Raw genomic sequence first — 27,401 nt, 5'->3', positions numbered from 1 at the left:
TTCTACACATTTTGATAGAAGCTAAAAAAACCCAAACAATTTGTTCTGAGGCTCACTACCACCATCAGGTCTGAAACATTTATTAGCAAGTCTGGTTGTTCAGTCCTACCAAATTATTTAACTCATGTCCTACTCGCTGAACTGATTTCTGGCCAATTGGACTGCTCTTGAGAAATGAACCTTTCCCCTCCAGCAATCTTAACACTTAAAATTGACATCCATCTCACATTTTCCCAATGTAAGCATTTCAGAAGTCCTCAGAACTTGAAGGTCTGAATTTTGTGGCTCTCACTGCATGCTACACATCAATACAAGCACTTCAGAAGCACGGCATTTTTCTGCGCATCGGTTCATTTATTTATTAACAATACGTACATTTGCGGAACTTACCTCTTTCTCTGTATCCCTGGATATACAGGTCCACTGGTTTTCCTTCACACTGTATGCCCAGAAGTCAGCCAGATCCTGAGTTCCATCCCAGCCACCAAACAAATAAACAGTTTCTATTAAAAAAAAGGAAGAGCATGTCAATTTTGTTTTAAAAAGAGAATGTCTTTAAACAGGCTAATACCTATAAAACACGTCTGAAATAGACAGACTATCAGAACAGAAACTGAAACTGAGTCTTACTTAAAACACTGCTCCTCTCTGAATGGAACCTAGTCACTGAGACAAAGAAATGTGGTTTGATTTAGTAATCAAAGTTTTTAGGATTGATAGACAACTCTCAAGAAGTCATTTGCTATTTCTACATTACATAAGAGGCAATCAAACCCACCGCCTTCTGATTAAAGTTCAAGACAGACAAATGAACAATATTTAACATTTTGGATGCTATGCATTTCAATCTATCAATAACATCTCAGCTTGTAGCCTGTTAGGTGCAAAATCTATATATTAGGAAGACTTCTGAGACAGCCACAGCAAAGCTTTTCTGTTTAGTCCATCCCTTAGAAAAGTTTACTTCACCCATGAAATCCTCTTCCAGTGAAATACTTTGCATAAAGTAACTTACCTGATGCCACAAAAGCAAGTAAGAGAGTTACAGATTTAAATCATTGTTTCAGGCCTATCTTCAGAGTCTGTCACCTAAACCCCCCAACTGCTCTGCAAACAGCAAGTTTGAAGGCTTCTCAGACTCACTGATAAAACTATATGAAGCCTCTGAACATGGGGAAGCATTTAAGGAAGAAGTCTCTGTTGTGACATGGAGAGATAACTAGGCTGCTCCCATTATAGAAACATCGCTATCTGGTCTCAAATGCTAAAAATACTTCATTTTTAGACTGCATTAACACAAAACACAAAGCCAAGACCAAGAAGAACACACCACTAAAGACTCACAGAGCTTTGAAAAACTCCTTTAAAATCCACAAACCAGTTCTATTATGGAGATAATGGCCAATTTTTAATCCAACACCAATTAAAGAGCAGAGTTAGAAGCATGACTATAAAATGGGAATAGTCCCTGACCCTTACCTACCATCAGGGTAGTGGTCATCACCATGGAAAGGTTACCCTGGTTCATTAACTTTAATTACCCTTCCTCCTGGACTCAGGGCTCCCAGTGTTCCCTGCAAAGAGCAGGTCCCTTTGTGTGCATAAATTCTCACAGCTCACAAAACCCACATTACCACAACAGCTTCATTGATAGCCGAGAAAAATAAAAGACTTGGCACCAGCTAAGTATCCTATTGGGGCCTTGCCAAAACGTCATGCCTGCCTGTAAGGGCTTTGTTGTCTCAGATGAAATTTAATAGCAAACCTGAATGAATCCGATGAAAACTCAGATTCTGAAAGTTACCTAAATCAAGCTGACAGAATTAAATGGCATGTAAGCACTGAAAGAGGAGTAGAGTCATACAGCTACTGCGAAGTATGAGCATCCCGAGAGCAACAGTGATAACACAAATGTACATGCATAGTGTGCCAAACTTATTTTTCATCTTGATGTAAAACTGTAGCTCAGATGAAAGAAAGGCTCCATCACTGTCTAGGCTCAGAATGACTATCATATTTTTTTGTCTTATGACTTATTACGGAACTATATAGGTATTGTTATGGGATGACTGTACTTTTAAACGAACATTTCCTAATGCATAAATGCATCTGTTGCTGGTAATGTCAAGAAAATAATTTCTCACAGTTCTTCTAAAGTCTGCAATTTGCTCCAATGGTATATGGAAAAATTGTTTGGTGGTTTTTGGTTTGGTTTGACTGGGAGGTGTGTGTGTGTGGTATGTGTATGTGAGCGTGTGGTGTGTTTGGTTTTGGTTTTTAAAGTCAAACTTTGCTCCCCAATTTCCCCAACCAGTATCACACTTTCTGCTTTATTTGTCAATTCAGATTTTGTGAGGAGGTTGTGGGGTTATTTTTCACCCCCCATGCAGAGATCCAACCAGGACAGAGCCAGGATATATGCCCAGCACTCCCACCTAAACAATGTATCAGCAAGTGCTCAAAGAAGAGGGCAGACACAGGGAAGAAACCACAATCTTCCAGTTGGGAGTGGGGAAGCTTGAGGGGAGCACAGCAGTCTCACATCAATGTAACTATTTCTACTTCAGTAGCACTAGGGAACTCAAGATGCAAGCATCTTGCTTTGGCAGAGGGAAAGATTCTTCCTTTGTATCAGAGCAATATGTAACACAGCAATATTGATGCTGCTTTATTAAAGCAAACCTCTACTCTGCTTTAGGGACAGAGCAGAAGAATTTTCAAACCTACCTGCAAGGCAACAAAAAAACCATGAAAGCAGTTACATTTATCTAAAGCTTTTACCAGCTACATTTAGGAAGATACATTCCTCCTCCAGCATCTTAACCTTATTTCCTCTACATTTATTTTTGAATGCAAATTCAACACTCAGAATTAAATATGTTCTGTGAATATTTCTAAACTGCTTGCTCAGTCAAAAATGTTTCTATAATATCTGAATTCTTTTCTTCCCTTACTCTTTGGAAGACTAGAAGGTGCCAGAGCACTCCTCAAATGATTAGAGAACATACATTCCCAAAAATTAACATATTTCCTGTCAACCTTTCCTTTAAGTTCTATTTTTCAGAAGAGTATGCAAAGCAGACTTCTCCAATCTATACCGAATACCAAAAATTGCAGAGTAGTTTCAGTCTAGGTTCACATATGTTCTCCAAGTCAGCTTTTCTAACTTCCGTTAACTCCATCTTCTCCGTATACTGAAATCCTCAGTGGGATCCTGGTAGCAGGTCTTTCCATCCAATCAGGATGCTACATGGCAAACTGCTAAAGCCAGGCTAATAAAAGATGCTTGGTATGCATAAGCATCCCTGTTTTCACCTTCTAACAAATAGGCACAATGAATACATTCCAATCCTGGTGACAAATTTAACTAAACACTTCAGTCAAATGGTATTTCCATGTTCCTGCTAGAACAGCGCTCCACAGAATATAGAAGAACTATGGACCAAAAGAGCTCTGCAAGCTGTCTGGTCCATCAGTCATGTCCCAAACCACTCAGTGTGGCTAACTTGCCTGTGCAACTTGTCTGTGGCGGAAGTATTCAGTCACACTTTGACTATCTCCACAGATGTTTATTTCAGATTATCTGGACACCTGCTCCAATGACTGATCATCTTTATTACAATTCCTCCCTCCTCAATATCTAATTGGAATTTTTCCCTTGCTGCAATGTGTCCACTGCCCTTTATCCTATCCCTCTGCATCCCCCAAAAGAAGTCTGCCCCCTAAGCACCTCCTCATACATCACGTACTCCATCCCCTGACCACCTTGGTGGCCTTCACTGGGCTTACTTTCAGATTGTCACAACACTTACTGTACTGGACAGCCCAAGCTGGGCACAGTACTCCATATGCAGCCTCAAGCACCAAACAGAGGAACACCATCCTTCCCCTTAGCCTGTTGACTGTACTGCTGATACAGACTAGCAGGAGGCTGGCCTTCATCGCCACAAGGGCACATTGCTGACGCACATTCAGCTGTCTACCACCTTGCAAATCTTTCCATGCAGTCAGTTCCCAGCCTATACTATTGCACACAGCTGTTACAATCCCAAGTTCAGGACTCTGAATCTGCTTTGGCTGAACCTCACAAGGCTCTCCTTGGAGCCCAACAGGGTCCCTTTGACTCACAGCCCTATTCTCTAGTTCATCAGCTGCTGCCCTCCCAATTTGCTACCAGCCCAAACTCGACAAGGGTGTATTTGAGAATCAGCGTGCCTAGAACTAAGACAGACTTCTCTCAGAAGTAAAAATACCCAGGTGTACAATATCTCAAAAGCCTTCTACGAAGGATGACACTTCTCTATGTAGTAACCAGAGATTTAGTTATCTGCAAGCAGCATTGCCTACTCTGTATGGAGCACTTAAGAGCACAATTATAAACCCAGACCTTAAGTTTTCTTTAATTACCACACCACTCAGTTTCTGCATCACAGTTCAGTGTAGATGGTGGCTGGATGCAAATTTTTCCAGACTATGGCTGGTCTGGGTAGGCATACAGTCTTCCTCTCAAATGCGACAGCACCATAAAGTTGAGTAACCTCCAGGATTCAGCAGCTGTTTGTGTTTTAGAGCTTAGAAGCCATCTGTGTTTTGTTTCAGAGATCTCTCCATCTTGTACACAAGTCCTGTCTTTAAACCTCTTATGGATAGCAGTGTTTTCCTCAGGCAAAACAGCAGCCTTCTTCAGGTCTGCTGCTCTCACTTCATCTTTTTCATCTTTCCATGCTGCTTTTGAACCAGCCTCATCAGTTCCACTGTGTTGCCCACATATAGTATGGGCACACTGTGCCCGCTGCTCTGAATCTCCCACTGTTCCCAACCTACAGATTTGCTCTCACTTTTCTAATAGAATCAAGGAAGCATAATTCCTTTCTACAAAAGGAAAACCAAAATAACATATGACCAAAATTACAGAGTAGTTTCATTTCAGTGAGTAACGCAGAGGTAATGCACCAATAAAGACCATTTCACTAATATTTTCCTTCAAAAAATGTTCCACTTGCCAAAGAGAAATGCAGACAAAAAAATCATTCTTGTTCCTTAGATATTATTTCTAAAACAGACTCATCAGAAATCTTCAGAAGGCTTTATCTAAATGAAATAGAAGACGAACATTTAAAGAAACAGAATATATCACTAAAGATTCTTTTGTTTAATAGAATAATTTCTGTATAGCCTAGAACTGTTGACAAAAAAATATATGGCTTTATGGACTACACTGTTGTTCACATTAAACTGTGCCCACCCTGTAAGAGCGGATGAGATTAATTCCACCTTAACTATGGAATTATAAACCAAATCTCAAAAACAGAGTACACATATTTCTCTAAAGTACTAATGTTATTCCTTAAAACTTGAACTTGGCAATCCACTTACCCATTCCCACCTCCTTCCAGGATAAGCATTGCTATTTCAAAATGCCATATCTGAATTATAAAAAGACCTAAGAGGGCATAATCAAAGTAATGTTAATCAAGGTAGCAGAGTGCTAGATGCCTACACCCTCATCCAAAACTGAATTAGGGCTTCACTCATCTGGGAACACAGTACAAGCTTGTGTTTTACTGCTTGAATATTTCACCAGGGCCTACAGAAATAGCAGCAGAGCATTTCACGACTGACATTTAGCACACTTAACACAGTATGTTCTCGTGTAGTTTTGGAGTTGTTTTCACTTTTGGTGTTTTGGAGATACTTTTAATCTATGCATCTGGGTGTGACTACCCAAATACTTTCCCTTCCTTGCAGAAAAGAGCATAAAACCCTCCAACCTCCCATATGGAGAGCTACAGAAGACATGCGCCTTGGAAGAAAAAGCAGAAATAATGTTAAGTCTTCCATTTACAGTCAAAAGCTTTACGGTATGTAATAGTGGTTTCCAACTATAACTGGGAATACCTCAATACCTCTTAAATGTTTCTACATAGGCAAAACAAAAACAATTTCCTAATTCTGCCAGTCATTCCAGTCTGAGTGTTAATGTGACTAAAAGCATGGAAGACATTATGAGAATCAGTAACTAGCAAATTTTTTTAATAGGAAGATACCAGCTGCATTCTCAGTTCTGTACCCTAAAATGCCTACATTTTCATTTCAAACTGCTTAAGAGTTTTTCAAAGCACAAAAAACACGACACTTAAAATAACACTGCTATAGCAGGTATTAAGAGCATGAACATCAAATGGAAACAAGCTACAACACAAGCTACTGGCTGTCAGCAGAGATGCCAGCTTTGCTTTTGCAGTTACTTTCAGCCTACCCTAACTGGAAGATAAAACATGCTAAAAAGCAGTTTTGATCAAGTTAAACTATATTCTACATGAAACTTGGGAGCACAAACAGAGTCTCAGTGACTCAGTGCACTATCACTAAACTTGATATTTAACTCAACTGCTCACCAACACATATCTTCTGTTCTAACACATGTGCATCCAGTAGGCTCATTACTATTACAAAACTTATTAAAAATAAACTTGTATTTGTGTAGTCAGTAGTAACTTGTTAATATCTCCTTGAGGTTAAAAAAAGCTGAATGATTTCTAGTTTAGTTATAGCTACAGTGGGTCTGGACATAAGAGATTAAAATTGGTTTCCAACACCTATTCTATGTGATAAACTTCAGAACCTCCTTATATGCATGATTTTGGTATTTCACTTAATTTCTAAAAGATTAATGCTGAAGATACTCATTTTTGAGAGGAACCTCACCCCTCTAACAGGAGTGCAAAGTGAGCTTATTCTTCAGTTGACAAAAGACTTCTGGGAAAAAAAAGAACACAAACAAATAAGTGCACAGGTAAGGAAAGGAGGATGTCTTTGAAGGAAGAAGTATACCACAGCTCCATTTTCTATTAACACTAGATTTGCCCAAGGTTAGCAGGAGCTTTACAGCTGCAGTCTGTAAAACACATCCTGACATTAACTGGCTAACATCCCACAGTTTCATTAAACACTACCTATATTAAAAAGGAAAACTCAAGCAATCAGCAACAGCTGGTTTGAAGCAGCACCAAAAACTTCCCCTGGCCTGTCATAGACCAAATTAAACGAAAAAAACTGATAATCTCAAAAACATTTAGGCTTTTACAAGCCTCAGTGGGCCTGGAAACAAAAATAAGAACAACTTCTCGAAGACCCCCCAGAGAAACTTTTAGAAGGTATGCCACCAGCACTGGATAGGGCTGAAGCAGGAAAGAACTAGCAAAACAGAGCCAGATCCAGTTGTCCCATGCTGGGACTCTACCTCTGTAGATGTTCTCCAGCCAGTTTTGTGCAAGTCAAAAAAAAAAAAAAAAAAAAAAAAAAAAAAAGATATTGATGCTTTTTACTGCCTTGTTAAAGCAGTGTGAAAACTTAAGTTAAAGCAGAGATAACGTGCTTACTAGGATTTAAGAAAGCCAACCGTAACTGAAGACTCACATTACCATGACTGTATTATTTTCAGGAGGTCTGAAGGCCCATCATTTCCAAGTTGACAAGCCTCATGTTTCTTCCACGCGCTTGTGAAGCTGTCATGGTCTACTTATTCACTGAGGCCACTAGAGAGCGTCCACAGCTCCCTTTGTAGCCAAACACCGGCAATCCTCCAGCGGCTTTTTATTCTAATGAATCTCAAACCTCTTCAACAACAACAAAAAAGTTTGCTTTCGTATACAAAATAACTCGAGTGCTTCCTCTAGAGCAGTAACTACACTCTGAGTAAAAGCCAAAGACTGCAGCTACTGCTGCATTTTTGCTTGTTCACTATGACTTAGCAAATTACTCTTGAAGGTACTGTCCTGTCACATGCTTCAGTCCCCATCCGTATGACCACAACAGATACGGCCATGGTAATTTTTTGCCAACCCTCTCACTGCCACCCTGTATTCCTCTCTGCTACTTGCATGCCGATCTTCTTTCCTGACAACAATCCTTTTACTCATACAACTCACTCACTTAGCCAAGATGCAGGCAGATGCATTTCTTACTTCAGGAAGGAGTGACATACCACAGAAATCCAATTAAATAAAAACAAGACAAGGATATAGAAAACTACGGAGAACAATCACCAGAACTGTATCTCCCCTACTTTCTTTTTGCTGTGGGCTCTGCAACAGAGGCTGAACCATTCTTTAAACTGCTATAGGAAATATTTTTGTAAGAAATGTCTAACAAGTTATATTTAACAGCAGTTTCTTGCACACTGTGGAAATTAGAAGCCACTCCAACCAAAAATATAAGGAATGTTTCAACACATCAGATCTATTGCTTGGGCACTATTCCAAAGAGCATAGTATGTAGCAGATAAGAGAAATTATCATCCCTAATTTTTCTTCTTTTGTTTAAACTCCTGCTCAGATGGGGTAGGAGGGGAAGAAAATTAAAAACAATGGTTCTCAGTTTCTTAGTTAGGACAACATGATGACTAAGGCGTAACACAGAACTAATAGGGAAGAAGGGGGGTGGGACAGGCAGTTGGAGTATAGTTCCAGAAAAAAAGCAGAGTATTTAATCCAACTATTAGAAAGTGCAATTTTTCCCCTCCTTTTTCCTAAAGTTAAGGCAGTCTCTGAAGACAAATACATCTGCATATTTATCTGAGAAGTATCTGATAAAATAATTCAGTTGTTAAATTTCTTAACTACTCACCTGTCTGAACATCTATAACCATCTGATGGCCACCTCTCATCCCTGGTCGGCTGTCTTCCCCATCACCTTTAAAAAGAGGGAAGGGAGAATTTTTAACATTTTTAAACCAAAAATACAACCTCATGTATGGCCTAAATATTATATGGAAGCAGAGCAACTTAGTAACTTACCATTCTTCAAGCATTAGCACAATGTTTTCCAGGTAGTATTCTTCTGTGCATTACAAAACTGTAGAGTTTTATACTGAATTGTCTGGTGACAGATATACAGATAGCTAAGGTGAACACAGTACTCTACTGCAATTCTGACAGTCTTAGAAAGGAGCTTGAGAGTTCCTGAAGCACTCCAGTCCACACAAATGAGGTCTGAGCTACCTTTGCAGGTCTCCAGCAGTGAGGACACATAAAACCTTTTGCCCCCTTTCCATCTCCCGCCACCTGAGAGCTGCCTGAAGGCTAAGCAGCGAGAACAGATACTCTAAAGACAGAGCATGTACCCGTGGGATGGAAGCAAAGAGGTAACGGCATAGATACAGCATAGCTAGCCTTGCACCAATTACTTATTCTCACATATAAGGGAATTCCAACTGTCCAATTAAAGCAGCTTTCCAACCGTTTTAGGTATCTTAAGCATTCAGGACAGGTTTCATTTATGGGAAGCAACATTAGAAAGATAACCCTTATTCTGCTGGAAGAGAAATGTGCTTGTATTCCTAGATAATCCTTCCCAAGAGGTTTGGGTACAGTGCTCCATGTTTGGTGACTGTCACCTCGAATCCTACATTTGCTGTAAGACAGTGATCTTTGTAGTCAATGCTGCCACTACAAGTCTCCTCTCAAGGCAGGAAGCAATGGAAAAAGGTTCTGCAATTTAGATTTACTGTGAAACAGACAAAGACTTCAAAAGATACTCCTTGAATTTAATATACTCCCTGTTAAGATAATGTATTTGTTTGCCACTCTTTGCTGTACGTTTAAGTTTATTCTATGCATTAAATCCAGCCATACAGCAACTGCCCTCACACTTAACCTGTATCTTGAGATACATTTCTGAACTGATTAGCTATCCTCGAAGTTAAAACTAGAGTTCCTATAGCTTTCCTTACTCAACCAAAAACAAGGCTGCACTTTGCTGACTTTGCAGACCAATGCAAATTTTTCCATAGACGAAACCAGTCCCTAGAACAACTGTCCTAGTGGAGGCTTTCTTGCATCATTTTCTTGCTCAATATCCTCAAAAGATGTAACTCATGTACTGCCAGCTCTATCTTAAGAAACATCCTTACCTTTAGTGCTTTTGGGGATGATCTGCCCCCAGCGAGGTTTGTATTCTTGTTGACTGATATACTGATTGAACAAGCCATCTGCAAAACAAAAATTTTGTTGTATGAAATGTTTAGACTTCCATTATAGCATAATCACTTTTAACGCAGGTAACTTCAGCTTAACTCAATCCCATATGCTACTCCAAAGCCTTCATTTTAAGTAAATTCTCTATATATGTCAGTTTGTTAAACTTGTTAATGAACTAAATGTGTAAGCACTAAAATAAAAAGAATACTTGTTACTAGATCAATCAAGACTTACCCATTTTGCCTGCCAGGTCATGCCAATTGTCTCTACATCTCTAGTGTGGTGTATTTAATTAAGGATAAAATCCCCTCCCCCTTATTTAAGCAAAAGGAAAGTTGCCAATGCAGTAAAATTCAACTATTTTAGTACATGTTAAGTTAAAAGTAGGTCAGGCAGCATCTCTGGAGCTTCATCTAAGAAAAGGGTAGTAAAGCAGATTGTTTAAACGCTACAATATGGGACAACCAAGCACTGGATGAAAACCAAAATAATAGTTTACATTCTCTTCAGAGAGTTAAGCAAGAAGAGAAACAGAAGACACATGAGGTCACTGGCCAGATATGCCAACTGTAGCGTTTCTATAAGAAGCATTAACTCCAGCTCTCTGTCCAAGCTTCCCTTATGCCTTCCTCTCTCGCTCTGTACATCTACCACGTGTCATCTCTTCACCGTCAGAAGGTCAGTTCCTAATTCTGGTTGCATGTTATCAGTCCATCACAAACGTGAAGGAGATTCATAACACCACACTCTCTGGGACTGCTCTTCACTCTGGGGAGGGCTTAGCAAGCCTTTGGGGAACTCGTTGCTATTATTCTTCAAATGTCTCCTCTAAAAAAAAATACCTACTTCACCTTCTGCAGGCACAACAAACCATTAGACTACTTATGGCCAGACTCTGGACCACTGCTCACTTGGCTACATCCCTCCCATCACCCCACCATCTCAAGACACAAGCTCTTCATTACAAGCATTTGTTCTGCATTCATGCATTACCTAAAAAAAAAAAAAATGGGAGTTCAGACACGCTGTTTACACCACGAGTACCATGATAATTACCACAGGCAGACAGAGGACTCTTAACGATAGATTTACAGGGGTTTGTATTGAAACAGTACATCGCACATACACCGCGCAGATGTAGGATGCATTCAGGGGCCCTTAATCCCATAATACCCACAGCTATGTTCTTGGGGAGAATGGTACCCAGCAAACTTGCTCGGGAATCAGTTTTACATTCAACAGCAGAGGAAGGAAAAATGAAATTACTAAATTGCATCTTGTACTTTTTAGTTCTTCCTACCACAACAACCGTGGCTTTGAGGTATGAATTTAACAGATTATGAATGCTTCAATTTATTTATAGAAAATCCCTTGGTAGGCATACAAACAAAAAAAGAATAATCCTTACTGTACAGATCCCTATTTATTTACAAAAAGGTAAAAATCTTTGTTAAGCATGACACAATGTTCAGAGAATATTTTAAAGCATTTCCTGGCATCCTGTAGTTTGTTGTGACTGAAACCCAGGTTTTAATTAAAAACCAAGCCAGCAAGTACTTCCTGGGAGAAGATGACTACTCTATTTAGAGACCATCTAATAGCAAAATAAGGGCACTCCAGAGCTCCCGAAAGGTGCTGAATTTGGTCTTAACATACAAAACCGCTTTCAACTCTGCAAGTTTTTCAAATTAGACACACTGTGAAAGCGGGGCACATTTTACTTTTACCTGCCTTGGAGCCAAAAACATCAGCTCTCCCCTAGCATTAGGTAATTGAGGAAAGCCAAAAGTTTGCTCAACATATGTAGAAAAGTGGTTTATTTTGGTTTTAAGAGCAGGGCTCCTAACTCCCACTTCTTCAGCATTTATGAAGTTAGGGCAAGACGTGAGAGGCTTTAAGCTTGAGATCTCATGAATTCTGATTCAGAAAAGCCAACCTCCAACAGAACAGTTGCACGCGCTGCAAGAAATCCCATACTGACTCAGGCAAATTTTTCTAGCCACAAAGCTAGACAGAAATCCAGTCTTTTGGTTATCATTAGAGTATTCAGACTTCAAGATAAAAACACAAAACCGTATTTATCCTATGGCAGCCAATAGATAATTGGACATAAATAGCTCAAAAGGATGAATTACACCACATATGATCTGAAAGGGTGATTTAACCTCTCTCCCATGCTCAACACCCACAGGCTGCACTTGTCAAGATATGACACTTCTCCCCTACTGCGCCTTCAGCCTCTTTTAATAATGCTTCTTGTCTTCCATGGGACATTGGTTTGGAAATACTCCAGCTTGCTTCCCAGAAATGTTTCTTTCTGCTGGGAGCAGTTCCACATTCATTCTACTCGCACTGCAAACCAGCAGCAGCTTGTTTTGGAAGCTGAATCACCACCTGTCTGACACCACCAGGGAAAAAAAGGAGGATTTCTAGGTGGATTCTGTATCTGATGCCAGCCCTATTCTAGCGCACTCTTTACGTTTCTTGCCAGGACAGCACCGCTGACCAAAAACTCTCCAAAGCTTCTGTGAGGCACTGAAGAGTATATCTAGGCCTGCTCAGGTTTGTCAGCTGTTTCCAATGAATCGGTATTTTAAAAAAAAAAATATGTTAAGACTCCTGTAGAAAAAAAAAAAAGTGTTAAATGCAAGTTTTTAAAGGAAGTCTTTTTCTTCACTCCGGAAGCCTCTCATTTCAATGTTCATGTTTACTCTCTAAAATTACAGCCAAACCCAGTACTTTTATTTTGTACTATTTTCAAGCCCTTCATAGCAAGCAGTGACGCATTTTAGATGTAACCACGTGAAATTCACAGTGGTTAAAGCTTAGTAAATTCTACCTCCCTGATAACTGAAGCCTTTATTTTCTCAGCCGATTACAGGTTACCTAGAAAGGATTTGGACAAACACTGCAGACAAAAATGTTTAACTTGCTGAAGCCAATCAGGAACAAGTAGAAGTTGTATTAAGTTTCTTTTCAGACAACACACATCTCTAGACAGGATGCTAACATCTATTCAACTCCCTGCCAGTGGCTGAAAATACTTCAGAGTGGCATTTAGCCCATAATTTCTGGGTGCTGAGGTTTGGGGGGTTCTTAAGAGAGTTTTCTTGAATCAAAGAAAACTACTCCACACACCTGAACAGATTGGGGGTTTTGTAACAACAAAAATCCTTCTAAAGAAAAGCTGAAGTAGAAAACAAAGACAACACCAGATAAAAATCCAGCCATTATTCAACAATTTCCTCAAGACATGGGAGCAACAAGGAAACACATTACTTTTTTCCAGCCTCTAAGCAGTAATATTCTCTTGCACTTCCTTCTTAACAGAAATGAAGCAAGGTTTGCTCAAATCCCTGGCAAGGATATGCTTCTTCTACACAAACTCTACCATGTACTTACCCCAGGCTCTGGATCCCTAGCAAACCTCTCTTCTGCATATACCCCAGTACTACAGCAGCAAGCCATCCATACTTTCTCAAAACCGCATCCAAACATATTTCATGGTAAAATTAAAGTATACGTGTCTGTCTACAGCTCCCAAGAGAATACAGCTGTTCCTGTGCATCCCCGAGTTTTGGGAGACATTTGAGTCTGCAGGCTTCTTGTTTGTCGTACGGGGCTGACTTGTCAACAGATAAACACGTATCACATACTGACACGAGAACTACCAGAAGAAACACCTCGGCCCTCAGAATGCTAATACAAAACTAGCAGATCTTCAATCCATTTCAAGCAGCTTTCTATGTCTACAGTAGCTGCAAACAGTTCAAGTAATCTGCACTCCACATACTCTCTGTAGGAATATTAAGCAGATTTTCTTCAATAATATAGGCCGTCTGAAAGCTATAGGAACGAATCCAAATGTGAAGCATTTGAACCAAGTCTGTGAACCAGCTGAGATTTAGGGAACCTTTTATTTTTGAGAGGAAGTCAGGCAGCTGCCAGAGTTTCCATTTGCCCATTTTCTAAGTGTAACGCACAAGTCAAAAGAATCTGCGGGAAAAGTGTGGCTGCCTGCCACTGAGCTCTCAAAAGAAATCATCTGGTGATGTGAGGTGGAAGACAGCGTTCATCATTAGCAATGCAAAAGAACAAGAGTTAGTTCTGCTAGCACTAATTCTTGACCACCTACTCTTTTTCTACATGACTAATCCTATGGAAATAGCCTCTGAGCGATTCATTGCATTTCACTTTTTAAATACCTACTACTGCAAATATTAGCCTCTACAGAAGACATTTTAGGCAGAACTGAGCAGGCAGGATCTATGTCAACCTCACTGCACTTCTGTTTGTTCCTTTAAGGCAATGAACTCTCAGATCAGCAAGAGGTCAGAAGTTCACATATTCATATCGGCTGTTACAGAGCAGTTCGCTCTTTGAATGATTTCAGGGATAATTTAAGGATCTGTATATCTCAATTAACTCTACACTTCAGCTACGCTACAGGAACCATACACAGGACTAAAGTTAATCTGCTTTTATTTGGAAAAATGACACATCAGAGGAGATCAGTCGTAAGAACACCCACACCTTAGAGACTAAACTGCAAGCTATGGAGACTTCACAACAAAGTCGCCAAGAAAGTAAAATGGTAAAATGCTGGGTGCTAATGAGCCTCTTTCAAACGAGGAGCTTGAGAGAGATGCAGAACTGAGTAAGGACAGGTAACTGTGGAGGACCACAGAGAGCAGATGGTAGCAATACTGTAGGAGAATGTGTTGAAGGCTGAAAACATCTATTCCCTTCCTACCAAGAATGATCGAGTCTTAAACACCAGCTACACGCAACACCTTGACCTGACTGTCACCTTGTACAAACTCCAGACAAACTATTCTAGCCGCAGTTTCAGGGGTTTTGTTCCTATCAGAAGACATCTGCCCTATCTTCTCCCCCACCATAGCAGATCCGCTCCCTGACCTGGTTTGCCATGTGGCAGCACGAGTACCAGTGCCAGTAAGCCAGGGGCCACGGGACGCACTGTCCTGAGTAAGGGCAGGATTGACCCAGTTAGTAAGAACCTGCAGTTGTGTCAGCTTAAAGCAAATATGAGATACAGCCTCAATGTCTTGGGATAAATAGCACTTCTTGCCAAAGCGTGTTGTAAATGAGTACAAAAGCTGAAGACAGCATAAAGAATTGCAGAAGGATGGGGGAAGGAAGGTTTATGTATTCAAAGACAAGCAAAATCATTAAGGATGAGCAACAGAGCAATAGGAGATGCATACAATGACATTTAACTTCAGGTAGCCAGGTGCTGCATTAAAAGGAAACAATATAAACATCATCAGACATATTACACTGTCCCTCAGAAGCAGTGACAAAACTTAATGATGCCACTTGAAGACTCTCCTGCTGAAGCTCTCCACAGTTTGTTACTAGAAATACTTACTTCTACACTTGCAACAAAAATAGAGGACTGATGAAACAAGCTACAGCATATTTCTCTAGTTTGCTTAAGTGAAACTGAGTTTCCTCAGCCTCCAAAAAGGGACACGATTATAGGAACCAGGGAAGCACAATTCTTCACATCAAATCTGACCACGCTGGTTTTGGCTGGGTAGAGTTAATTTTCTTTGTAGTAGCTGGTATGGGGCTCCATTTTGGATGTGTGCTGGAAGCAGCGTTGATAACAGGGATGTTTTTGTTATTGCTTAACAGTACTGACACAAAGTCAAGGCCTTTTCTGCTCCTCACCCCACCAGAGAGTAGGCTGGGGGGGCCCTAGGAGCTGGGAGGGGACACAGCCAGAATAGCTGACCCAGACTGATTCAAAGGATATTCCAGACCATAATGCCGTGACACTCAGCATGTGAATCACGGGGAAGAAGAAGGAAGGGGGGGGGGGGGGGTACGACGACATTCAGAGTGACAGCATTTGCCTGCCCAAGCATCTATTATACATGATGGAGCCCTACTTTCCTGGAGGTGGCTGAACACCAGCCTGCTGATGGGAAGTGATGATTGAATTCCTTGTTTTGCTTTGCTTGCATGCCCAGCTTTTGCTTTACCTATTAAACTGTCTTTATCTGAACCCATGGGTTTTCTTGCTTTCACCCTTCTGACTCTCTTCCCGACCCCACTGAGGTGGGGCAAGGGGGTTGGTGGTGGGGTGGTGAGCAGGCGGCCATATGAGGCTGAGTTGCTGGCTGGGGTTAAACCAGAACACTGACAAGAAGCTGACAAGAAGTAAGCGTCTGTCAGACAGTACAATCCAGCACCTACAGTTTTCCACCAAGCAAGCCCTTTGCCAGTACTTCCACACCTGGAAAAGCTAAGCACTGCAGACAGCAACCCCAATTTCAGCATAGAAGGGGAAACAGAAACACCACTTCAGCTGAAGTCCTAAGGGAAAACTGCTGGATAGAATAAATGCAGCATGTTAAATATTAGATGTTAATTTCTTTACTACTTAACAGCTCAAAAAATGAGGCCATAAACAATCACTTCATTAGTGCCAAGAAAAAAATAAATCCATTTTTGAGAGAACTTCTTCAGCACGTTCTAGACTTCTACTGAAATTCCATTCAAGGAATAGTTTCTACTACAGCCTGCAATGAAGTGGAAAGAGGACGGCCTCTAGGCACTGATGAGATGAAGCCACAGCCAAGGCAGCAGACCCATGCATCGATGAAATCATCACCATCAGCACACAGTACTCCTCTGGCTCTCGGCAGATCCCACCTCATATTGGTGGGCTCATCAGCTCCCCCAGGCACTCATGTCTGAGAAAAACTGCAAAGACAGTAACAGCCAGCCACAGCTCCTTGCTGCTTTTTCATCCTCCGACTCTCCCTTACCCTTAAGATTCAGGAGGAAGCTGCCAGTTGAAAAATGCCCCTGCATTGCAGGAAGCTGTTCATGCTTCCATCCCAGCCAACAACACTACATAGTCTCAGGAGGACAAGCAACACTCAGGAGGGAGGGGATGAATGCTGACAGTTCTCAGTCTCACCGCTTGTAGCTGCCCAGGGAGCTCAGCTCAGGGCAGAGCTCAGCTGTTCTGTCAATGTGGTCTAGAAACCTTGAGGCAAAACCCACAGAAAGCCATTTCCCACAGTTTTTGACGACCTGTTGCAATAAGCTCCCTAACATTGCGCTTAGTTCAAAAGCTTATTCACAGAAATGTGGTGGATTTTCATGGAAGGGAAACCTTGATTTTTAAAGCTATCATTTGTATCATATCCTGAGAACCACTTTCAACTTTAGTGGTACAAGTCACACTGACCGAGTCAAGCAGATGTTGGCTTCTATCCAAAAGGTATTACAAAATGACCGATTAGCCAGCATTAGAAAAAACATCTTTGGTGCCAGACATCCATGAAATGGGTCCACTAAGCCCCCAATTCCACCAGCATCAGACACGAGGTTCTCTTCTTAGGCTAGTACAAGTCTCCCATAAAGAACATCTACACATAGTCAAAAAGCACTACACTCACAGCCAAGAGCACTTCTGTTTTATCACAAAAATCACTGCACAGGTCTTGGGAGATACTTCAGTGCAACAGCCCAACTCTTTTTCTAGCCTGTTCTATCAACAGAAAGTAAATCTCCCCCATTTTAGAAAGCGAGAGCTATTTACACACAGTGTTCCTAAGCTGAAAATTCCAAGTAAAAAGTAATAGCAGTTACAATGAAACCGGCTGCCAATGACATGCACTGCAAGGGAAAACAGGCTCTGCCTCCAGTCACTGTGACTTCCATACCATTCTCCAAAGACTGTATTTCCCATAAGCAAAAACAACACTCTCATTCAAATACAGCTGAAAACTGCTGAAACACCAACTAGGTGGTAAACTAACCAGAAACCATGATACAGATCACTACTGAGAACTCAACCTTTACACTTCCCTACTCACCACTCCAGTGGCTTTTCTGACAATTAAGCCCACCTTCAGCTTACCAGCCACTTACATGAATAACTTATCTTTACTCATTCAAGTGCACCACGTTGTCATCTCTGGGGGAAAGCTACTCCAAAAATAACAGCTATACGAGATTTCATGACTGAATTCTTAGCCTTCACCATAAACATACTCAAGTCCAAAAGCTGACAGTACACCACACTAGATACGAAATAGCACATGGACTAGTCAATTCTACTACAAAATATATTAACAATCCAAGCAGAAACATTCCAATGTTGTTTGGGCTTTTTATCAATATATCGGACCCCTCTGACTCTCTTACCATTCACGGCTTTTTCTATCAGTTCTTCACAAGCATCGAAGTCTCCCTTCAACACCAGTTTGTCATGAAGGTCTGTCAACATAGGGTGCTCCAGACCAATCTTGGTTTTCTTCTGCAGTGACTCAAAAGCTTCGGTGTAGTTGTGCTGACGAAAATGTTTTAGGCAAAGGCGAATGGCTTCCTGTTCACGGTACTACTGGAACACAAGAAAACCTATGAGATATGTAGATATTTTTTTTTTGCCAGCACTGCTGGGAATTACCTGTGAACCTACCTAAAGGCAGAAGCAGGATCTCTTACCCACTCTGCACATAAATTGCTCAGAAGCTTACAGAGGAATGCTGTACATTACAAGCTGTGCAGACATTTACTTTCCAACAGTATAGAAATTATACAACTTTGTATCATCCAACTTAATAAGCATACAAGAAGAAAGTGCACAGTGTCCCAGATCTCTCGAGTGACCATTATTCCCCCCGCATCTGCCTGGCCCTGCTGTTCGAGGCCTACACGAAGTACAGAGCAGGAAAAAGCCTTTGCTATCAGCGTTACATAATTTGATTGTATGACTCTTATATAACAAAATAATTTAGAAGAGTAAGTAGGTCACAGCTTTTCCAGAAGCAGAAGAGGGAAAAAAAAACCCACGAGAATAGGAATACTTGCAATGACCATCACTCCTGCAACGGAAAGGCAGAAGGCAGGGCTGAGCCCAAATCCTGCAGGTTCGTGAGGGTTTCTGATCAACGGCAACAAGGATTTACGTACACACCAAAGTTTTACCTTCTAAATATTCCCACACATCTTGAAGCAGATCCTCTGCTTTCATACTGCGGATGAGCCAAAGCTGCCCATTTCCCACTGAGCTGGGGGAAGGGGTGAGAAAGGCTACAGAAACCCACGCTGGGTCAAACATCCAGGCACCGAAACATGAGGGAGTAGTAAACTCCGCATAACAGCTTGTGCTGTTAACCTACCAAATCATCCACTGCATTTTCAAAGCTGCTACCAATATGCGTAAGTAACAGATTATTTTTTTTAAGCTGGTAATTAGCAGAACCCCTTATTTTAAATAGATTCCTCAAACCTAAATTTTAAGGCACTGAAGAAAAAAATAAATCTCAATTTCCATCTTTAAACACACATCTACTATGCTAAAAAGCAAATGTAACTTTGAGCATCTATAAGAGTGATCAAGTTACAAACAAAAGATTTTACTCCTAAATGGACACCACTGCTAAAAGTGAAGTTTACAGTATTTAAATGAATAGAATCTTTCTGAAAACCTGGAACTAACACTGACATTCAACAAAAATTAGTGCTCTCGAAATAATGGCTCTACAGCAAGAATCTCAAACTGAAGCAGCTAAAAAGAAACACGGCCATGCGCTATATTTTTAGTTCTTAATCCATCAGTATTTCACAGCTGCAAATAGCCAGAACTATGCATTTTTAGAAAATCAGCTCCCAGCCCACATGAAAAAGGCCAAGGACATGAAACGATAAAAATGCAAGACTGTGGCAAAGGAACACTAAAGCTAAAACAGTTTTACAGCACAACTCAAAAAAACCAATTTTTTCTTTCTACGAGATACCTAAGACACTGTCTTTAAGCAAACGTTCACTTATAGCAGTCAAGGCCAAAACCACATTAGATTATTTGTTGCTCAAAGGGATAGCAAGCAAAAGGATAGCTGCACACCAGCACCAACCAGCTTCTGCACTTTCAGCTCCTCCAGACATTAGACAAAATTTAGACTTGGTACATTTCCATTGAGCCTCTCAAGACTGATCGACTTGTCTTGTAAAGCACGAAATGACTGTTGGATGCACGTTGGCCACTTGATGCAACATAAAAGTTTGTATTTAAGCAACATTACAGCAGTACTTCAGAAGTTAAATTTAAAACCTGTTTTTTAATGCAAAAAGGTGTATAAAAAGTATATAAAAGCCTCCTTTTTATACATCACCATACAGGTTTAAAGAGATGACAACCCAAATAATAGCTTTGATCTAAAGCTGTAAATAATTCCTACAGTTAAAAACATAACAAAGGCATGAGACTAAGATATTAAGGCTGTCAAATACAGTAACAGAATTAAAAATATCTAAGTGTTCATTATCAAAACCTAAGTAATAGTCATCGATAAACTGCCACTTAGTTGTTAAAGGATGCCCACTCTTCAGTAAAATCATAGCAGTGAGGCTTTCAGGAGGCAGCAGGCTAAGCTGGACAGCAATGAGAAAGCTGTGGGGAGCGAACCAAGGAGCGTGTTTTGCTGCTTTGAGTCCTTATCTGTTACCCCCCAACTCCACTCCCTTCAGGAAATGCAGGTTTTGTTGGTTGAAGCACACCCAGCAAAAAGAATGAGCAACTTTGCTTAGAACTTTCTTCTCATCTGATGTCTCAGGCAGTAAAGAATTGTTACATTTCAAAGCCTTTGAGACTTCCAAGAATATGCATGAAAATATTCCTATCATCTCAAAGAACTGCAAGAAACAGGTCAACCTTTCTGCCTTTCCCTAAATATGGGTCAACACATATCCTCCCATGTGGATTCTGCAACAGTGGCCTCTCAGGACAGAGAGAGAGAAGAACATCTGAGAGACATGCACTCATCACCAAAAACTTGGCAAATGATCCCAGTAGAACCCAAACAATCATGACTAAGTCTCTGCCTTGCTGCTTTAGGGCTCGAAGCTTTAGAAGAACAATGCTGGCATCCCTTGAAGAAGCCGTCACTACATGCTGACGACGAAGAGTGTTGATTTCATGGGTTAAGATGGAACAAAACAGATGCTGACATCATCATCAGATGGCTCCTGACCAAAATAAAACTCAGAGCTTCCTGGTTGCAGCAATTGGTCAAAAATGCCAGAGACACACCATGTGCAGAGGCAGCAGACAGTACAGAAAATCAGCAGCAGCCTCTGTCAGCTGGACTTTTCCAAACTAAACATCAGCAATCAGCAGACTAATGACCACAATACCAGTTTAATCAAAAAGCAGCTACAGACAACTTCCACTGTGACTGTCAGTGCTGTTTTTAAGCCCTCCACAAAGAAGCTTGCGATGCTGGTATAAACCCGTATGAGCCAGACAGCACAGCCACAAGGCTTCTTAACCACACTGGCAGCACCATAAAGTGGCGGGAGAATCACAGTGCTACCACACACAACCTTTAGCTTCTTTTAAGTTTTTCAGTCAAGAAGCAGATATGTTGCTCCACTACTCAAGTTTTATTCAGCTGGGATGATGTCTTCTCTGCAAGACAACATGAATTCCATTAATAGTTCCAGAAGATCTACGCATTAAAAGCGGCAACAAAATGAATTCTGGTTGTCAGTGCGCACTTCCCTCCCACAGGAGAGGCATCTGTAGTACTCGATTAAATACAGTTTATACAAATAATGTTTAGGAAGTCTTTGAACTTCCTGTCTATCAAAGCGACAAATGGCATAAATCATCTCATCTCACAGTCCAGTGGCATCAGCCTCCCTCTGTTTCAGAGTATTTGGCAAAAAGACAGTGAGAGGGAAACATCAGATGTGGAAGGAGCTGCAACACTGGAGACACCAACATGGAATCTCTTTAAAACAAGCTGATTTTTATACCCTGTAACAAAAGCTGCGTATGTAACCCAAAACACTCTAGGCTCACATACAGTCCTACCGAAGGACTGGTATGGGAAAAGAATGACTAATCAAAGGCATGAAGAGGGAGAACTGGAATCTGGTTTTGTTAACATTTATTTCCCTTTCAATACAAATACTATTTTACTAATATTGTCCCTTTTGACTCAGTGTTCCTTTCTTTTATGTTTTTCTCGTGATGTCTACCTAGCAGGGTTGTTTAGGGGGTTTCTGTAGGGATTTTTTTGTGTGTGGTGGTGGTGGCGGCTTTGGGTTTTTTTGGCATGTTTTGTGGTGTTTTTTTCTTTAAAGAGAACAGGCAGATACATTCAAAAACAATCACTTAAAGTCAAGAAGAGGGAGAACTGGAATCTGGTTTTGTTGATTCATTTCCCTTTCAACACAAATAGTATTTTACTAATATTGTTCCCTTTGACTCAGTGTTCCTTTCTTTTACGTTTTTCTTGTGATGTCTACCTAGCAGGGTTGTTTAAGGGGTTTTTGTAGGGTTTTTTTCCGGTTATGGTGGTTTGGGGTTTTTTGGTGTGTTTCATGTTGTTTTTTTTTTCTTTAAAGAGAACAAGCAGATACAAGTAAAAAATATTCGCTTAAAGACAAAGTCAGCCACGCAATTTGAGTATTAACTATGTATGTTTGGGTTTTTTAATAGCTGACACTCAAGGAATGAAAAGGTCACATAATTCCAGCAAGAGAAGTTTCACAAGATTCTGAGACCACAAATCTTCCAACAGGCATCTAAAATGCAGGCCTACCTTGCTGTACCAGTTGAGGCACGGCTGGACCACATCTGGATCATCAATGCCATTAAGTTCAACATACCAGATACTAAAATTGAAGCTAGGTCCCCACGATAAAAGTGGAACTGGAGAAGAAAGGAAAAGGAGAAAGAGGAAGCACAAACATCAAACAACCACTGCATTACTCTCATCAGGCTATACATAACACAATTTCAACACAATGCTTTCAAAGGTTACACCAAATTCGGTATTTCTGATTCGACATAAATTCTAGTTCATTTAAGCAAGCTTGGGAAAATTACCAAATACATCATTTTAAAGTTGTCACTTAAAGCAACCTGTGCCAAGCAACATTAACACAGCAGATCACTACAAAGCAGAAGCTTGCTTTAAGCAAAAGAGCAAAAATACTATCATTTAAAACAGCTCAGAGGCAACAAGCTTTGACATGGATGGGAATCACGAGCATACTAGCGACAGTATTTGCTCCTCATAGTACATTTATTTCCACATTTGTCAGCAACAATTATTTCCCCTAATGGTGAAGACAAGAAGCTTGGGTATTTAAAATTTTACAAAATTAGTAACGTCTGCAAGTTGTGGAGGAGGGAGGGAGGGAAAACTGTCACTTTCCAATTTAAACACTGTTTCTAACTTTTTTTTTTAACCCTAAATCTGTGCAGCTTTTTGGCTAGTACTGTTTTATCTGCATATTGGAACAAACATACTTAAAATATTAAATGACCCATGAAACACACTGCAGCCTCCCACCTAAGGTTCTCTTCCACTCCCTGTTAACATCTATGATCTTGAACTGTTCTATTGATTAATCTGAAAGTTGAGACTTTCTTCTGCTTTTTGAAGCAACTCCCAGAAAACCTTTGTGTGAATTCTGACTCCTTAAAACTGCAGTGAAATCAAGTGCTTCAATTCAAATACTTCTGTTTCCTTTTTACTTGACCGTAACCGATAAACAGAAAAAGATAGTATTAGAGGTGAATGAGTGATACCAGCAACAGCATGGAGTCTGCTGCTTCCTCCTTTCCACAGAAACTATTTTTGCCACAGAGAAATTGCTTGTTGTTTTTCAAGCCACTATGAAATACCACTGAGATTAACTTGTTGAACTAAGGGTTTTCTGGCCTGCTCCTTGAGGAAATAAAAACCAAAATGTGTCTTAAAGTTGTTCCTGAGCTCTTAAAGGTTCTTAAGTATTTATACTTCAAACAAGCTAGATCTGTTATTTTCTGCCATGTGTTTGGGCACAAAGCATATGTTCAAATACATTTTCTAAGTTCTGAAGGGTGTTTCTACAAACTTTATTGCTAAAGACTCGTGACAACTTCTGGGAACAGTCATCCAGAGAAGAGACTCTAAGAAAAGATGCAAAGTGACTTTGAATGTAGGATTCTTAACTGATTTTAATATCTGTAAGTAGGTGCTTTGTATGTCACAGCTCTCATATCATCCTGCTCAAAGAGTTCTTCCTACTTCATTGTTCAGCATACAAAGCGAGATGCTTTCAGAGCAATTCCTAGTAGGTGCACGTTTATGAGAGGGAAAGAAGTGACCTGTTTAGAAAAAACAAGTCACCTGCCTTCCATCCACATTGCATATGTTCTACCCAAGAAACTCCTTTCTTGCTTAGTTTTGTCCTCTGCACAAGATGAGTGCTGCAAATACAGTACCTTAAGATCCTAAAACTTTACTACTTTTAAATCCAAGTATACAGATAAATTTGATCCCAGATGCCCCACCTATTAAGGCAGCAGACTGACAAAATGTCACATGTAAGGATAATGCCTTTGATCTATCTTCAGACCTGAATCCACAGACCAAGACCAAACTGAAGTTAAATTTGGTCTGCTCTAAAGAACTAAAGTCTATCCACAAGCTCATTGTCCTGAAACACTGAACCAAACCACAGGCCACCTCAAATGGACCAAGACCATCAATTTCCTAATGGTGAACCTGGGGCCAATTCTCTAACACTGAGTTTACCAGGTAAAAAAAACAAATCCAAGCGTTACCACCTTCTCACCTCATTCCAGAAAAAATGCAGAGGTATCCACCTCTGGTGTTTTTCAGCAGTACTTCTCTCAGAACTTCCATGAAGTTCTCCCAGGAAAAAAAATCTACAATTTGCCCCCTTATCTCAGTAGCCAACTACAGCACAAAAGACATTATTGGGATGTGCATAAGAATCTGGGGTAGCTATCACCACAAAAAATGTGAAGCCATCAACTTGCTAACACCTCCCCTCCTTCCAGTTAATTCAGAGCTTTCAGAAGTCTTGCTTACAAGAAGGAAACACCAGAAATGGTGATTTTAACATCAAGATTTTCACGGTGCAATCACCTACTTCAAGGAAAGCGCATACATTGTGTTGTATAGGGAACGCAAAGTAAATGCTTTCCCAGTGCTGCACAGGTAAAGTGAAGCTGATCTTTTTAAACTACTCCATAGGAGTAAGAAAAGAAACAAAGCAGAAGGGTTGAAAATGTAGTGTCACTTCTATTCTACTTAGGACAGGTCAAGTGTTCTGCTGGATCATCTCCCCGTTTTTTAACCTCTTCCCAGGCTCCCAGGCTACACAACAGAGACGCCTCTCATCCCTACCCCTGCCCCCTCCTTTTTGAGGCCTCCACAGGTATGCTTAGCTCTTTAGACAAATCTCCTTTTAGAGCAGCCACAAACTAACTTAAGTTTAAGTGCAGCAAGGAAATAGCAAGTCACACAAACAGCAATAAGCATTACTTACCAGTGTGACAGACAAATCTCATTTCTATTTTTGCACAAAGTTTGGAGGCAACAGCTGTCTAGCATCCTGGGTGCAACTCCATTTCTTTCCTCACATCTCCCAGCAGCTGGTTTTTATTTGTCCTCCCCTTCACCCACTTGAGATTGACACCACAGCCTAGATACACACAAACCTACTACAGCCTCTGCAAAAGCTGAGAGATGTTCCCCTCTAAAAATCAGTGAATACCCTATCCTGCAATACAGTTGCAGGGGCCACAGTTTATGCTATCCATTCTTTGCTCCATTGCTTTTTTCCCCACACAGGCATCTTTGAGGTAGAAATACACTGCTATTAAAGGATCCGAATGCCTAAACATTCATCCAGTTTTTACCATTAAGCCACATCAGTATAGTTTTTGCTGGATGTACTACAGCAGCCCATCCTGAAACACATATAACTGTTCAGACCAGTTGAACTGTCACTCTAGTGAGAGGTGCCCAGCAGAGGAAAAATAATATTAAAAAAGAAAATCAATATCCCTTTAACAGAAGCGGAACTATTTAGGTCACTTAAACAGTTCTTTACCCACAAGGATGACTTTAGGGGATATTTCTCAATAATCAGAAGCTATGCCTAGACAAGGACTGCAGCTCTGTACACTGGAAAAAGATAGCAGCAAAAGCATTAAGCAGTACAATAGCTTCAAATACCTCTCTCAAGCTAATGTCCATGTGCCTCATCCACAGGCAGTAGACAAAGTACGTTTGTAAAAATGCAGGAAACATCCATAAAGGAAGTACTGCTCATTTTTATTACACCAAAGCTTAAAAATCTTGAAGCCTAGTTAGCAACTCCCATACTAGTCACAAACTGGCATGAAAATTACATCCAGCATTTCTTCAAGTTCTTTCAGGGCAATCAGTTTTTACACCACCTTCTGCTTTCAAGGATACTGTACGAAAAAAATCTCTGCTTTGAGTAACAAAAAAACCAGAGCCAGAAACAAAGCTCACCGACATTAAAAAGATTGTTCTTCAATATTTTGCCCAGTTAAGTATCTTCTTCCACCTCCCAAGTTCTTTAATGAGGTGCTACATAAGTATAAAAATTACTTGTCAAGTAGGTCAAAAGCCTGCGCAACTGGGCATTTCAGTGCTAAGGAACTGAAGCTGAACTGATTAAACTAAAAGAAGTGCAAGCCTTTTCTTGACAAAAGGAGAGAGAAATTGTTTCTTCTCCTTCCTCTGAGTCTGAAACTTCCTCTAATAACGTAAGCAATGGAAGTTGTAGGAAGTATTGTCCCCTCTCACAGATCTACCAGTCTCATGTCCCTCCTGCATTGTCCCTCCATATAAAACCACATCATTATGTTATTAACGGTGGTGTATAGGTCAGTATACTTATCTGCAGAATTATACAGCAAATGCCTGATGCAAGTCGCTGCTGAACTAACACCTTCCCCAAGTACGCAAACCTCACTGATAGCAGTAACTTCTGTGGTGTCAGTCTCTAAGACTCCAAAAGGGCAGATTTTGGCCTCATGTTTACTGGCAGCATTACAAGAACACAGCACGGTATTTTGAAGTTTGAGTTACTTTGGCTAGCAGCTTGGAAATTTTAACAAACTGAAAACATTCAAGCTGTGAATCTGAAAAATAACAGAATTTCATAACATCATTTTGCAGTTGTTTCACACCAAAAAATACAACTTCATAAACAAAATGATGCTAGCCATTGACTAGAGGCTTTAATAGGTTTTGGTGAAAATATAATTTTCATTTCTGTCCTAGCATAGGAATTTCTTCATAGAAGACAGCTTCAAGAAACAAAAGGCTATACATATAGCTAAAAAAGAAAACTCATCTCAAACCATAACTAGTGAGCAAGTGACAGCTAGATTTGAACCTAGTATTGACATACACAACACAGAATATTATGTGAGGAACCCATCCCAGCCAAGACGACATGTAACTTAATACTACTCATGTCATGTCTGAGGAAAAACCCTGGTAGCAGAAATTAATCACCATTTCACTTTCCTAACAAGTTTCAACTTACTGATACATTTCATAACATCAGAACACATTTTGCTGGAAT

The 27,401-nt window shown here is 40.4% G+C and overlaps 1 protein-coding gene across 3 annotated transcripts in view; it reads right to left on the bottom strand.

Moving 5' to 3' along the window:
* MKLN1 (muskelin 1) overlaps positions 1 to 27,401 on the bottom strand; it is a 107,391-nt gene that overhangs the window by 55,023 nt on the left and 24,967 nt on the right. For 2 of the 3 annotated variants that reach the window (XM_037388383.1, XM_037388384.1), the window contains exons 5-9: positions 22,577 to 22,686; positions 18,171 to 18,363; positions 9,914 to 9,991; positions 8,629 to 8,694; positions 391 to 503 (exon numbers count right to left, since the gene is read on the bottom strand). In XM_037388383.1, coding sequence (XP_037244280.1) covers positions 391 to 503; positions 8,629 to 8,694; positions 9,914 to 9,991; positions 18,171 to 18,363; positions 22,577 to 22,686 — 560 coding nt within the window. Of the gene's footprint in view, positions 1 to 390; positions 504 to 8,628; positions 8,695 to 9,913; positions 9,992 to 18,170; positions 18,364 to 22,576; positions 22,687 to 25,322; positions 25,670 to 27,401 lie in introns of those variants that run through there. The other variant, XM_037388386.1, reaches the window with a different exon arrangement.

The sequence above is a fragment of the Falco rusticolus genome, chromosome 5 (genome assembly GCF_015220075.1).
Source record: "Falco rusticolus isolate bFalRus1 chromosome 5, bFalRus1.pri, whole genome shotgun sequence".
In the NCBI taxonomy this organism is placed as follows: Eukaryota; Metazoa; Chordata; class Aves; order Falconiformes; family Falconidae; genus Falco; species Falco rusticolus.
Note: the sequence above shows the minus strand (reverse complement) of the source record. Positions and strands in the feature narration are given on the sequence as shown.